This window comes from Trichechus manatus, unplaced genomic scaffold (assembly GCF_000243295.1).
Source record: "Trichechus manatus latirostris isolate Lorelei unplaced genomic scaffold, TriManLat1.0 scaffold00096, whole genome shotgun sequence".
Lineage (NCBI taxonomy): Eukaryota > Metazoa > Chordata > Mammalia > Sirenia > Trichechidae > Trichechus > Trichechus manatus.
The window spans coordinates 9,622,805-9,636,692 of NW_004444032.1; the positions used below are offsets into that span (position 1 = coordinate 9,622,805).

Genomic DNA, 13,888 nt, shown 5'->3' on the forward strand with positions numbered 1-13,888 from the left:
AGCAAAAATCCTCACAACTGGACCAATAAGCAACATCATGATAAATGGAGAAAAGATTGAAGTTGTCAAGGATTTCATTTTACTTGAATCCACAATCAACACCCATGGAAGCAGCAGTCAAGGAATCAAATGATGCATTGCATTGGGCAGATCTGCTGCAAAGACCTCTTTAAAGTATTAAGAGGCAAAGATGTCACTTTGAGGACTAAGGTGCACCTGACCCAAGCCATGGTCTTTTCAGTCACCTCATATGCATGTGAAAGCTGGACAGTGAATAAGGAGGACTAAAGAAGAATTGCTCCCTTTGAATTATGGTGTTGGAGAAGAATATTGAGTATACCATGGACTGCCAGAAGAGCAAACAAATCTGTCTTGGAAGAAGTACAGCCATAAAACTCATTAGAAGTGAGGATGGCTTTGCCTCACATACTTTGGACATGTTATCAGGAGAGATCAGTCCCTAGAGAAGGACGTCATGCTTGGTAGAGTAGAGGGTCAGTAAAAAAGAGGAAGACCCTCAACGAGGTGGTTGACACAGTGGCTGCAACAGTGGGCTCAAGCATAACAACAATTGTGAGGATAGTGCAGAACCAGGCGGTGTTTTGTTCTGTTGTACGTAGGGTCGCTATGAGTTGGAATGGACTTGACAGCGCCAAACAACAACAGCAACATGACTGAGTTATTTGTCTTTTTGTTGTTAAGTTGTCAAAGTTTTATATATATTTTGGTTATTAGATTCTTGTTGGATATATGGTGTCCTAAGATATTCTCCCAGTCGGTAGCTTGTCTTTTCACTGTTTTGGTAAATTCTTTTGATGAACAGAAATTTTTAATTTTTATGTGGTCCCATTTATTTATTTTGTCTTTTGCTATTTGTGCTTTTGTTATACTCCATTGTTGAAAGCTAGATCTCACAGCATTGTCCCTGCATGTTCTTCTAAGAATTTTATGGGTTTAGTTTGCACGTTTATATCCTTAATCCATTTTGAATTTGTTTTTATGTATGGAGTGAAGCATGGATCCTATTTCATTTTTCTGCATGTGGAAATCCAATTTTCCCAGCACCTTTTATTGAAGAGAGTCTTCTTTCCCCATTGAATGGACTTAGCACCCTTGTCAAAATCAGTTGACTAAAAATGTGTGAGTTTATTTCTGGACTCTCAATTCTATTCCATTGGTCTCTGTGTGTCCATTGTTATACCAGTACCAGGCTGTTTTGATTATTGTAGCTGTATAGTATATTTTAAAGTCAGGAAGTGTAAGTCCTACTTTGTTCTTCTCTTTCAGCATTGTTTTAGCTATTCTGGGTCTCTTGCCATTCTATATAAAGTTGAGGATTGGTTTTTCTGCTCCTGTAAAGACTGCTGTTGTAATTTTGATTGGCATTGCATACAGTCTGTAGATCACTTTGGGTAGTATTGACATCTTAACAATATTAAGGCTTTCAGTCCATGAACATGGACTATCTTTCCATTTATTTAAGTGTTCTTTAATCTCTTTCAGCAGTGTTTTATAGTTTTCATTGTGTAAGTACTTCACGTCCCTGGTTAGACTTATTCCTAGGTATTTTATTCTCTTAGATGCTATTGTAAAAGAAATTGTTTCCCTACTTTTCCTTTCAGATTTCTCATTGCTGGTATATAGAAACCCAACGGATTTTTGTTTGTTGACCTGCTGAATTCCTCTATTGGCTCTAGAAGTTTTTTTGTGGACTCTTTGGGATTTTTTATATATAGGATCATACATCTGTGAATAGAGAGAATTTTACTTGCTTTTCTGATCTGGATACCTTTTATTTCTTTTTCTTGTCTTATTGCTGTGGCTAGTACCTGTAACACAATATTAAATAGAAGTGGTGAGAGTGGGCACCATTGTCTTGTTCCTGATTTCAAGGGGAAAGCTGTCAGTCTTTCTCCATTAAGTATAATGTTTGCTGTTGGCTTTTCATATATGCCCTGAATTATATTTAGGAATTTCTCTTCTATTCCAGTCTTCTTTAGTGTTTCATCAAGAAAGGGTGTTGGATTTTATCAAATGCCTTTTCTGCATCCATAGAGATGACAATACACCATTGATGTGGTGTATTACGTTGATTGATTTTCTAATGCTGAACTATCCCTGCATTCCTGGAATTAATCCCAGTTGGTCATGGTGTATGAGTCTTAATATGCTTTTGGATTCTATTCACTAGTATTTTGTTGAGGATTTTTGCATTTCATAAGAGATATTGGCTCGTAGTTTTCTTTTCTTGTGGTGTCTTTGTCTCGTTTGGGTATCAGGGTTATGTTTGCTTCATGGAATGAATTAGGGGGTATTCTTTCTCTTTTGGAAGAGTTTAAACAGTACTGGTGTCAATTCTTCTCTAAATATTTCATAAAATTCCCCAGTGAAGCCATCTAGTCCAGGACTTTTTTTTGTTGGGAAGTATTTGATCACTGATTCAATTTCTTGACTTATTATAGGTCTGTTGAAACTTTCTGTTTCCTCTTGAGTCAGTCTGGGTAGGTTGTATGCTTCTAAGAATTTGTCCATTTCATCTAGGTTATCGAATTTGTTGCCATACAGTTGTTCATAATATTCTGTCATAATTCTATTTCTGTAGGGTCAGTTGTAATGTCTCCTCTTTCATTTCTTATTTTGGTTGTTTACATGTTTTCTTTTCTTTGTCTATCTAGCTAAAGGTTTGTCAATTTTATCAATCTTTTCAGAGAACCAACTTCTAGCTTTGTTAATTCCCTCTATTGTTTTTGTTTTTTGTTTTATTTATTTCTGCTCTGATATTTGTTATTTCCCTTCTTCAGATAGGTTTAGGCTCGGTTTGTTCTTCTCTTTCCAGTTCCTGGAGTTGTTGAGTTAGGCTGTTAATTTGAGATCTTTCTTCTTTTTTATGTAGGCATTTATTGCTGTAAGTTTTTCCCACTGAGTACTGCCTTTGCTGCATCCCATAAGTTTTGGTATGTTGTGCTTTCATTTTCATTTGACTCTCAGAAATTTGTGATTTCTTGCTTGACTCATTGGTAGTTTAATAGTGTATTGTTAAAATTTCCATATGTTTGTGTATTTCCCAGGATTTTTTTCTGTTATTGATTTCTAGCTTCACTCCATTGTGGTGAGAGAAAATAATTTGTATGATTTCAATCTTTTTAAACTTATCAAGATTTGCTTTGTGACCTAAAATGTGGTCTATCCTGGATAATGATTCATGTGCACTAAAGTAGAGTGTATATTGTTCTGTTTTGGCATGGATTGTGCTATATATGACTGTTAAGTCTAGTTGGTTTATACTGTCATTCAGATCCTTTGTTTCCTTGTTGATCTTCTTTCTAGATGTTCTGTCCAATATTGAAAGTGGTGTATTGAAGTCTCCAACTATTAACTGTAGTATTCTCTATTTCTCCCTTCAATTCTATCAGTGTTTGATTTATATATTTAGGTCCCCCAATGTTGGGTGCATATATAATTATGATGGTTAAATCTTCTGATTAATTGATCCTTTTATCACTATATAATGTTCATCTTTATCTCTTCTGACAGATTTTGTCTTAAAGTCTACTTTGTCTGATATTAAGATTGCCACCCCAGCTCTCTGTTGGAGCTTCCCTTTACCCTTAAAATTAGGTTGAAAATCCTTACCTTGGTCTACAAGGCTTGTGGGTTCTGGGCTCTCCTCGGCCTTACCCGCTAACACTCTCTTCTTATTCTTATGTTTTAGCCAAGTGGTTTCTCAGGCGAACGGGGTTCCCTTTGTGACCCTTGAACTTTCCTCCTTCCTCCCCTGGACCTTTGTTTCTTTAACCCCTACTTCTTTTTTAGGTCTCATCTGAAATGCTCCCTACTAAGGGAAGCCTTCTCCAGCCCCTCAGACTAGATTAGGCCCACCTGTCCCATGCTCTTATAAAACCCCATTTATCTCCTTAGTACTTGCCACAAATTACAACCAAATCATTGCTTGTATAATTTATCTGTTTAATGTTTCTCTCTTCTGCTACCATAAGCTCCAGGAGAGCAGAAACTTCATTCTTTTTGACCAATTAACCCCAACACCTAGCACAATGCCTGACCCATAGTAGACAAATAGGTAAACATTTACCAAGTGAGTAATGGATAATGATGGTAGCAAATAAGCCACTTGTGCAGAGGTTCCTTTTGCCTTGGCATCTCCCTTAGGTGATGGGGAAACCCAGCTGACCTCTGAGGTCAAGATGACTTCTCATTCTGGCCACAACTCCCTCACCATTCTCCCTCACCTAAGAGACCTCTGCTTAAGTAGGAATGGGTTTGGGGGAGTCCCCCCCATCCTGAAATAGATAGAGCCTCATTGGATCCCAGCTATACTGGGCTTTCTCAGAACACGGTATTTCCCCATATAGCACATGACTCAGAGAAGCTCCCCCCTCCACACACACACACCGCTAACTACATCTACAGTAGTAGTAGTTCCTTTCCAAGAGGGAAGTGAGGAGGGATTCTTTGAGTCAATTGCTTCTGAGAGTTATGACAAGCTGTATTCCCCTTAGTAAAGGTTATTGCATTTCTGTGTGTCTTGTTTGAAAAACTGTGCTTGAAGAAATTCTAAGAGGAAACTGTACACCTTCTGAGACTTAATTGCTCTTTCAAAAAAAAAAATTGTTTTCATTTCCCCCACAGATATGCACTTATTTGGCCATTACCCAGCACATGACGACTTCTATCTCGTAGTATGCAGTGCCTGTAACCAGGTCATCAAGCCACAGGTGTTCCAGTCGCACTGCGGTAAGTGGACTCCTGCCTCCGGGTGGACACATTTGCAGCCGCCGTTCCTGGGAGAGTCGCCTCTTGATTGGCTCTCAGCAGGGTCTGGCTCTGTGTCTGTCTTAGCACAGACTGTGAGCAGACTGTTCGTGGAGCTACTGCCTCTGCTCACAGGGTAACTATTTGAGGAGTTCTAGTCCTTCTGTTGAGCTGCTTGGTCCTCTCAGAATGAATGAGAGAAAACCTGCAACTTGTTTAGGTAGATGGAACTAGACTGAAACCATCCTCCCAACCTGGTGGTGGCCTCTGCAGAGGACGGAGGGGAGGGGAGAGCCGTGGCTTGAGGAATCACTCCTGCACACTGATGTCCCCCACCCCTTCCGGGAGAGAAGGCCAGCATGGAGTCTCCCAGATTTACACAGAGGAGGGCTGGAGCCGGGGAATGCCTTATAGTGAAAACCCCGGGTTCAGCTTCTCTTTTTTCACATGTCCTCCTTGTTAAAGGACTCAGGCATGTTTGGGAACTTGCTTCCCTATATGTCTTAACCTCCTTGGCGTAACATATTCCCTTTAGTTGGTCAACAGCAATTCCTGGACTCCCATTCAATGCAGAGCCTTGTACTAGGTGCTGTGAACATTCAACAGATAAAATCCATGTGGCCACTTCCTCAGGAACCAGTGAACAGCCATTCGACCTTAGACAAAAAGTCACTTAACCTCGCTGGGTGGAAGTTTTCTTATCTTTAACAGGAGTTGGACCACGTGATTCCAAAGCCATTTCGGCTGTAATATGCTGTGAGTGCAGAACAGTATTCTATAGCCTTTCTATTAAGCCATGCCCCCTTTTGATAAGCATACAACCCACATGCCCTCCTTCAATGTTATTTAAAGTTTCAAAGCATGATAATATTGTGCCTAAAACAAATCGAAGTAATTATAATATTGACTATGCTTTTGCAAATTGCACATGTTCTCCCTTTCTCATACTCAGAATTTCTGGCTTTCCACCACCCCTTCAGTTAAGAATCACTATTCTGTAAAAAATAGGCATAAAATAAAGGTAGTTGAACTTATCTAAGTTCTTTAGTAAATGTATTTGAGAATATAGAAAAGTTCACATATGTATGTGTGTATATATATACACACACATACACTAATATCATCCATGAATACGTGTATGTGTGTTTATGTATAAATATGTATGATATATCCTACCTGTACCAATCATACACACATATATATGACTTATATCTGTGTATATTGTTCTTGTTTGGTGCCATCAATGTGATTCCGACTCATAGCAACACTATAGGACAGAGTAGAACTGCCCTGTAGGGTTTTCTAGACCATAATCTTTACCGGAGCAGATTGCCAGGTCTTTTCTTCAGCGGAGCAGCTGGTGGGTTCAAACCGCTGACCTTTCAGTTAGCAGCCAAGTGTTTAGCCACTGTGCCTCCAGGGCTCTTTTTATCTGTGTATATACTGTAGGTATGTTTTGTATTTATAATATGTAGAAAGAGAATTTTGCTTAAGGGGTACTTCTGTGCATTAGTACAAGACTTTATGACCTGCACAAGGCAGACAAAAGGCCCTAGAAAGTATCCTAAAAAGAGCTTGGGAGGCAGAGGGAGGTGGAATCACTTTCTAGATAGTAGACACTTGTTACTTTTGGTGATGGGAAAGGCAAGACCAAATATGGGTGAAGTCAGCAAAACTTGACCAAGATAAATAAAGACACTAAAAAGTGCATGAGAAAAAGGGTCAATTTCGGTAAATGCTCTAATATATACAATTTTGCAACAACAGTAAAAAACAACCAAAAAAACGTATGTGATTACATAGGTACATATGAGTGCATATATGTGTGTATAGAAAGACACGAGTAAATGCACATGCATGTATAGGTGTATCTTGAGGCATATATATATATATATATATATATATATACATTTCTATGTGCTGCATATATATCCACATACAGTTGGCCCTATGTATCCATGGGTTCCGCATCCCCGGATTCAACCAACTGCTGATCAAAAATATTCAGAAAAAATAAAGAAAGTTAGAAAAAGCAAAACTTGAATTTGCTGTGCACCGAGCACTGCACTGGAGCCACGCAAATGAAGTGATATGTAGGCATACCCTGCTGTAGCCTCCCACCATTTCACAGATCCTCAGTCTCTCTCCAGCACGCGTTTGAGCATTGTTTGCCTCACTTCGCTATTTGTGTTGTATGCACCCTTTGTTCCTGTGAAAAAATGGCTCCTAAAAAGCGCCGGAGTGGTCAGAGCAATCCCTCAAAGGCTAAGAGGGAGCATAAAGTGCTATCTCTAGACAAGAAAATAAAAATCTTATATCTTTTGAAAAGTGGCATGTGGTTTGCTGAAGTGAGCCGTAAGGTCGATAAGAACAAATCTAGCATTCATAATAAAGCAGAAAGAAGCTGAAATTCATGGAAGTGTTAGTGCTGCCCCTACAAGGGCAAAAAAATGGTCTCTCTGGTTCATGATAAAGTGCTTGCAAAGACTGAGAAAGCATTAAATGTTAAGTGTAAGCATTAACAACTATTTACATGGCATTTATATTACATTGTATTAGGAGCCCTGGTGACACAGTGGTTAAGAGCTTGGCAGCTAACCAAAAGGTGAGCAGTTTGAATCTACCAGCCACTCCTTCGAAACCCTTTGGGGCAGCTCTACTCTGTCTTATAGGGTCTCTATGAGTCAGCAATGGGTTTGGTTACAGGTTTACATTGAATTAGGTACTGTAAGTAATCTAGAGATGTTTTAAAGTATACAGGAGGATGTTTGGAGGTTATATGCAAATACCATACCATTTTATATAAGGCATTTTAGCATCCTTGAATTTTGGTATCCACGGGGGTCCTGGAACCAATCCCCCTGGGATACCAAGGTGTTGTAACAAGCCACATAAGGGGCACAGAGACTTCTAGATACAGCCAAACAACTTGCGGGATTGGTTTACTGGGTTAAGAGGCTTGGGACCATAGTCTCAGGGGACAGCTTAGTCAGTTGGCATAACAGTTCACAAAGATAATATTCTACATTTGATTTTGGTGAGTAGCATCTGAGATCTTGAAAGCTTGTGAGCAACTATCTAAGATACAAGTATTGGTCACTACTCGTATGGAGCAAAAGAGAATGAAGGAAATCAAAGGCTCAAAGAAGAAACTGATCCCAGGAACCACAGCCTCTTATAACCTGAGACCAGAACTAGATGGTGCCCAGCTACTACTACCGACCCTTCTGACCTGGGACACAACAGAAGGTCTCGGACAGAATGGGAGAAAAACGTAGAACAAAACTCAAATTCCTAAAAAACGCCAGACCTACTGGACTGATAGAGATAGAGGAACCCCCAAGACTATCTGCCTAAGATAACCTTTGAACGTGGAATTGAAGCTATTTCTGCAGGTCACCTTTCAGCCAGATAATAGATTGACTTATAAAATAAACAGTATCACTTGTGAGTAATGTACTCCCTTAAATAATAAACTACATGAGACCAAACAGTCAACATTTACCCAAAAGCAAAGATGAGAAGTCAAGGTGGAGAGGAGAAGCTAGATCAGTGGAAACAGAACACACAGAATGGAAATAACGATGAGAATGCTGACACATTGTAAAAATTGTAACCAATGGCATGGAACAATTTGTATAAAAATTGTTAAAGGGGAACCTAATTTTCTGTGTAAATTTACACCTAAAACACAATAATAAAATATTATTTAAGGAAAAAAAAGTGCTTGGTTCAGAGGCCAAGCCTCCTGCCCTGCCTGTGGCCAGCTCTGTCTCCTTGGGCTACTTGCTTCATGTCTCAGGGCCTTGGTTTCCTGGACTCTTCCATGAGGAGGTGATTTCTGGGTGCTTCTAACATTAACATTTTAGTTTCTGGCAAAGTGAGCATTAAAGGAGCAAGTTGTGTACTCTGTACGAGCTAACCTTCTTGCTCAGTGCTCTGTAGCAAATGACCCTCTCTTCTGCCAGGAAGAGAGAAAAGATCAAACCTCTCCAAAAGGAAACTGTAAGAGGCCCAGTTGTGGTACCAGCTGTGCTACCAGCAGAGGTGACAGGTGGAGGAATCAAAAGCTGAGCAGTGGTGAGAAGATCCCTTACAGGTCATTGTTCAAGGAATAACCACAGGAGCTCCGTGGCCAATTGCTTCTGTTTATCTTGCGAAAACACAGAAGCTAGATCATCCTGAACGTCATTGTCATTCATTCACTCACAAGTATGTGCATTAACGACACAGACAAAAATCTCGGCTCTCTTGGGGCTTATATTCTGTCATAAGACATCAAAAGCATCACTGAGAACTTCATTCATTGGTGGAGTCTTGGATGGAGGGAACCCAAAAGAGGCCCAGGACCCCACTGTGTCCTGTAGAATTCTGCTGACGAGCAAGGCCCCAGCTAGCCAGCATAAGGGGGCCTCTAGGGTTTGGCACAGATACTGCACATGCTTCTCTCTACCCTAGGCCTTTTGGTGCAGCCACCAAGTCTGAGCTCAGAGGGAGAGCTGAGAGCTTTGTGGCCACCTGCTGTAAGCAGTGATAGTAAGTTAGTTTGGGGGTTGGGGGTTACTGGCCTCATCACCGAAGCCCGGTGTCCGTTGAGCTTCATGCTAAGCCAGCTGACAAGCAGTGATGGGGGACACAACTGCAACTCAGCAGTTGAAGCACCAAAGCCTCCCTGGTCCTTCAGGCACATATCTCAGTGACACAAAATCCATATTGATCAAGGCCAGGAGAAAGCAAGGCAGAGCTCAGAACATAGCAGCTCTTCAGGGGGAGGGAGCATTTCAGTTTCCCTAAGAACTCCTCCTGTAGGTTCATGATTTTTTTTGTTTGTGTTTTACTTCTTTTGACTAACCTTGCTATTTTCAATAAGTTAATAAGAATGCCATCGTTCCCTGTAACAATAACAGTGTCAATAATAGCCAATAGTTATTAAGTGCTGACTAAGTGCCCCGCAAGGAGCCCCGGTGGTGAAATGGTTGAGCACTCAGCTGCTAACCAAAATGTTGAGGGCTAGAACCCATCTAGTGGCTCAGTGGGAGAAAGACCTCTCATAAAGATGACAGCCTAGAAAACCCTGTGGGGCAGTTCTGTTCTGTCACATAGGGTCACCAGGAGTCAGAATTGACTTGATGGCACCCAGCAACAAGTGCCAGGCAGTGTGCTCTATGCCTTCCATATCTTTGAGCTAGTAATCCTCTCACCAGCCTTACAAAGTAGGTGCTAATATCATACCCATTTAGAAGTTGAAGAAGCTGAGATTTTGGAGGTTTGGAGCCTCACCCAAGGTCTCAGAGCAAGGCAGCTGTAGAACCTGATTTTGATCATAGGCGGCTTTGCTCTGGAGCCTGCATGCTTAGCCACTGTCCTTCACTGCCTCCCTGCAGGGTTACATGGCCCTCCTGCCCTTTCTATACTCTTGAGGCCCACCCCATATGCTTGCCACGTAGCATAATCACAAGACAGGGCTTCTAACTCTATTTTGTTAGCAGCAGAGCTTTTGTTCAAATGAAATGTTATGTAGTCCCCAATTTGTAAATATGTATGGAAGCAGAGCTCCTGGAGTTGAAATTGGGGTGGGAGCCCGAGCCCCATCCGCCTGGCCTTTTCCTGACCTCCCTCTGCCCCCTACCCACCAAGGCTCCTAAAACAGCTTTTGAAGTTTGTTGATGTAGTGGACAGAATGTGGGCAGATAAACCAATTCACATGGCTTCACTACCAACTCCATGACCTTGGGCAGGTTATGTCCTCTCTCTCCACCTCAGTTTCCTTGCCTATAAAATGGAGACTCTGCCTGTCATCTGCGGTTGTTGGGAAATGACAGGTGTAAGGCACCTGCCTGCAGATACACTGAGCATGGGTTAATTTCCTTCTCCCCTTCTCCCCACTGCCCCCCAGGGTAGGAACGATCTTCCCTCCGAATATCCACAGAACTCTCTTCTCTGTGCTACTTCCCACTTTTCTACGTGCACTTCAGTTTTCTGTGAATTGTCTTTGCACATCTCCTGGGATGTACCTTTTCAACTTTGTGTTCCCTGCACCCCACGAAATGCCTTCATCACTGGACTTGGCCCTGGGAAGCAGCAGCTGTGTTCAGTGGGAGGGACACTGCCAGGGGTGAGCACAGCTGAGGTCACATCCCAGCTCGGCCTCTGAGACCTGAGACCATGGGCTTGTCACCTTGTTAAATGACAGGGGGCTGGACTACATGTTCTGTTGGAAATGTTCTTATCCTTGGCACCTGTGATTTGGTTCCTAGATTTTAAGGATGATATGGTGGTGGTAGCTTGTACAGAGAGACTGAGGCAGAGATGAGTGCACGGGGAGCGTTCAAGATCTCGGTGTACTGGTTAAGTTAAATATATACATGTATGTATATGTCTGTATTTGTGTATGTGTGTGTGTGTGCACGTGTATGTGCATGTATGTCTGCATGTGTGTATAGTCGATTCTCATTGTTTGAACTAGTCCCCACAAATACCAGACCAGCCTTGTTCAGCCTCAGCTGGGAAGGTGCACACTGCTCTGCACATGAGCATGTTTGCAAATGACTGGAAAAGCACCACAAGTATTGATTTGGAGGTTACAGATATATTTTAGCAAGTAGGCAAATTCGCAAATACAGTATTCGAAAAAATTAGTCTCAACTCTGTGTGTGTGTGTGTGTGTGTGTGTATTAAATACACACACACATACATACACACACACACATTTCTGGGGACTTCAGAGCTCAGTGGTGATATGAAAAGTAGAATGCCATGATGGAATACTCATAAATTTTGGAGTCAAGCAGACCTGGGTTAGAATCCTGATTCTGACATTTACCAGTTGTGTGCCCTTAGGCTAATTACATGACCTTTCTGAGCCCCATTTTCCTCATTTATAAAATAAGGATGACAATTCCTGCTTGCAGAGTTACTGTGAGGAGTAGAAATAAAGTTTCCTGCCTCATGGTAAAGGAATAAAGAAAGGGTAGCTATTATTGTCAGTAAAGGAGGCTATTTTTTATTAAGTTGAATGTTTCTTATGAAAAATGAGAAGATCAATTCAGTCGAGTGCTTCCTGTCTTCGTTTCTGCCCTGTCTCAGGGGAGGTACACTCTGAGGTCAGCCTACTACTTTTGCCTGTGATTCATCTTTAGCTTCCCACACTCTTGGAGGCAGGGATTGTCAGCTTGACTGTGATTACATTTGCCAGGAGTCCTGAGGACTTGGCTTTACAAATATCGGTTTACACTCACATTAGGCCCCAATGTCCACTCCTTTGGAATGCCACAGTGCTCCAGTGCCTCTCTGGATTCCCTGCTGATTTCCATTTGTCCTTTACAACTCATCACACAGGGATAATGATGACTGCACTCCTTCCTGCTCCTGATGTTGTGCTCCAAGCTGGTGTCCCAGACATCAAAAGCAGGTGCAGCCTCTGCTCTGGAGACCCTCTGCTTGGCGTGGAGATGGAGGCCCTATGGAAGCCTGTTCTGTGCCACCCACGTGTGCTGGCTTCCTTGGATCTGTTTCCTAAATCCATGCCAAGGGCCCTTTAGATGCTTGTTAAACCTGTACCCTGGAGATCTAGGGGTTCAGGGGATTGGTTTGTTTCTAAAGTTTATTAGATGAGTTGATACATTGTAGAAACATGGAAACAGAGAAAGAAAAGGCCCCACCTACTCCCTGACCCCACTCAGCTGGCACCCTTATCCCTAGTAGCTGTCCATCCCAAGTTGTGGCTGATACATTGGCATGGTGTGAGAGCCAGAGTAAACCCCAGTGGTGAGTGTTACCTCTCTCAGCTCAGTCCGCTTAGATCTAAATTCCAGCTCTACCACTTACTAGCTGTGTGACCTTAGGCAGGCTGCTTCGCCTCTCTGTGCCTCCATTTCCTTCTTCTTAACACAGAAATAATAGTTTATCTCATAAGGTTGTTGTGATAATTAAAGAACTTGCATATGAAAAATATTTAACAAAGTTTGGGTGGAACACAGTTTGCTTTTAAAAAAAAATTAAGCTATCATTAACCAAATGCTAAGGTAGAAAGATATCTAGTGAAATCTTGTCCAAAGAATTTTTACTTTGATTACTGTGGAGTGGGAATGGAGATGCTTGTGACTCTTCCTATTGTGTCAGTGCTGTGGTGGGTCCTAGCCTCAACCCAGAGAGGGCTGTCGCCAATCTTCGAAAAAGAACCGTGTGAGAGCGCGCACACACACGTATGTGTGTTGGCAGGGCAGAGGGTGGAGGACAGTGCTATGTGTATGCACAGGCATGTATATAAACTCAAAACAAGGAGGTACAAGATGCCTACAATGGAAAATATATTTTTATTACTTTTAGTAATTGTATATTCTTAATCAATTTGGAATATTGTAATTAAAGAGAAAAATAATGGGTAGAGTCAAGTTGTAGTTTTTAATTGGGTCAAGGAGTTATGAAATTGTATGATTTGCCTAAATGAAAGGAGTATGATTTTTATTTTCTGTTCTTCTGATGTATTTCCATTACTAATTATTGTAAATCAGAATTTCTCAACAGCAGCACTATGAGCATTTTGGGCAGGGTGATTCTGTGTTGTGGAGGGTGTCCAGCAGCATCCCTGGCCTCTACCCACTAGATGTCAGTAGCACTACCACCTCCTCCCACCACCACCACCACTCCCCCTCCTCACCCCAGTCATGACAACCCAAAACGTTCACAGACATCGCCAATGTCCCCAAGGGGACAAAATTGCCCCCAGCTGAAAACCTCTGCCGTAAAATATAACATGCCCCATTTGTCATACTATATTCTGTGCAATTCTTATTTAAAATTTCTTCCAAATTAAAATGTGTGTGTGCACGGGCACATTGCATCGACAACTATAAGATTGACCACTTCAGCTTCCACAGAGGACCCTTTCTCATCACAGTCATGTGCAAAGCATAAAACAGGATATGTCCATAAAGTTACAGTCCTTTCCACCTCAAAACTTTTTTAATAGAATCTTTTTTAATTAAAAAAAATAATAAATGGTACATCTGTGTACACATAGCCTTTGAAATTGTTCAGCCACATTTGGTCCTCGCCCTCTAAGCAGAGAATCATACAGCCCATCCCCCCACTATCAGACAGAGTTAATCCGTGGATG

General features: G+C 41.6%; 1 protein-coding gene across 3 annotated transcripts in view; it reads left to right on the plus strand.

Moving 5' to 3' along the window:
• ATXN7L1 (ataxin 7 like 1) overlaps window positions 1–13,888 on the plus strand; it is a 287,619-nt gene that overhangs the window by 96,307 nt on the left and 177,424 nt on the right. For all 3 annotated transcript variants that reach the window (XM_023737059.1, XM_004382608.2, XM_004382610.2), the window contains exon 3: window positions 4,648–4,752. In XM_023737059.1, coding sequence (XP_023592827.1) covers window positions 4,648–4,752 — 105 coding nt within the window. The remainder of the gene's footprint in view (window positions 1–4,647; window positions 4,753–13,888) is intronic.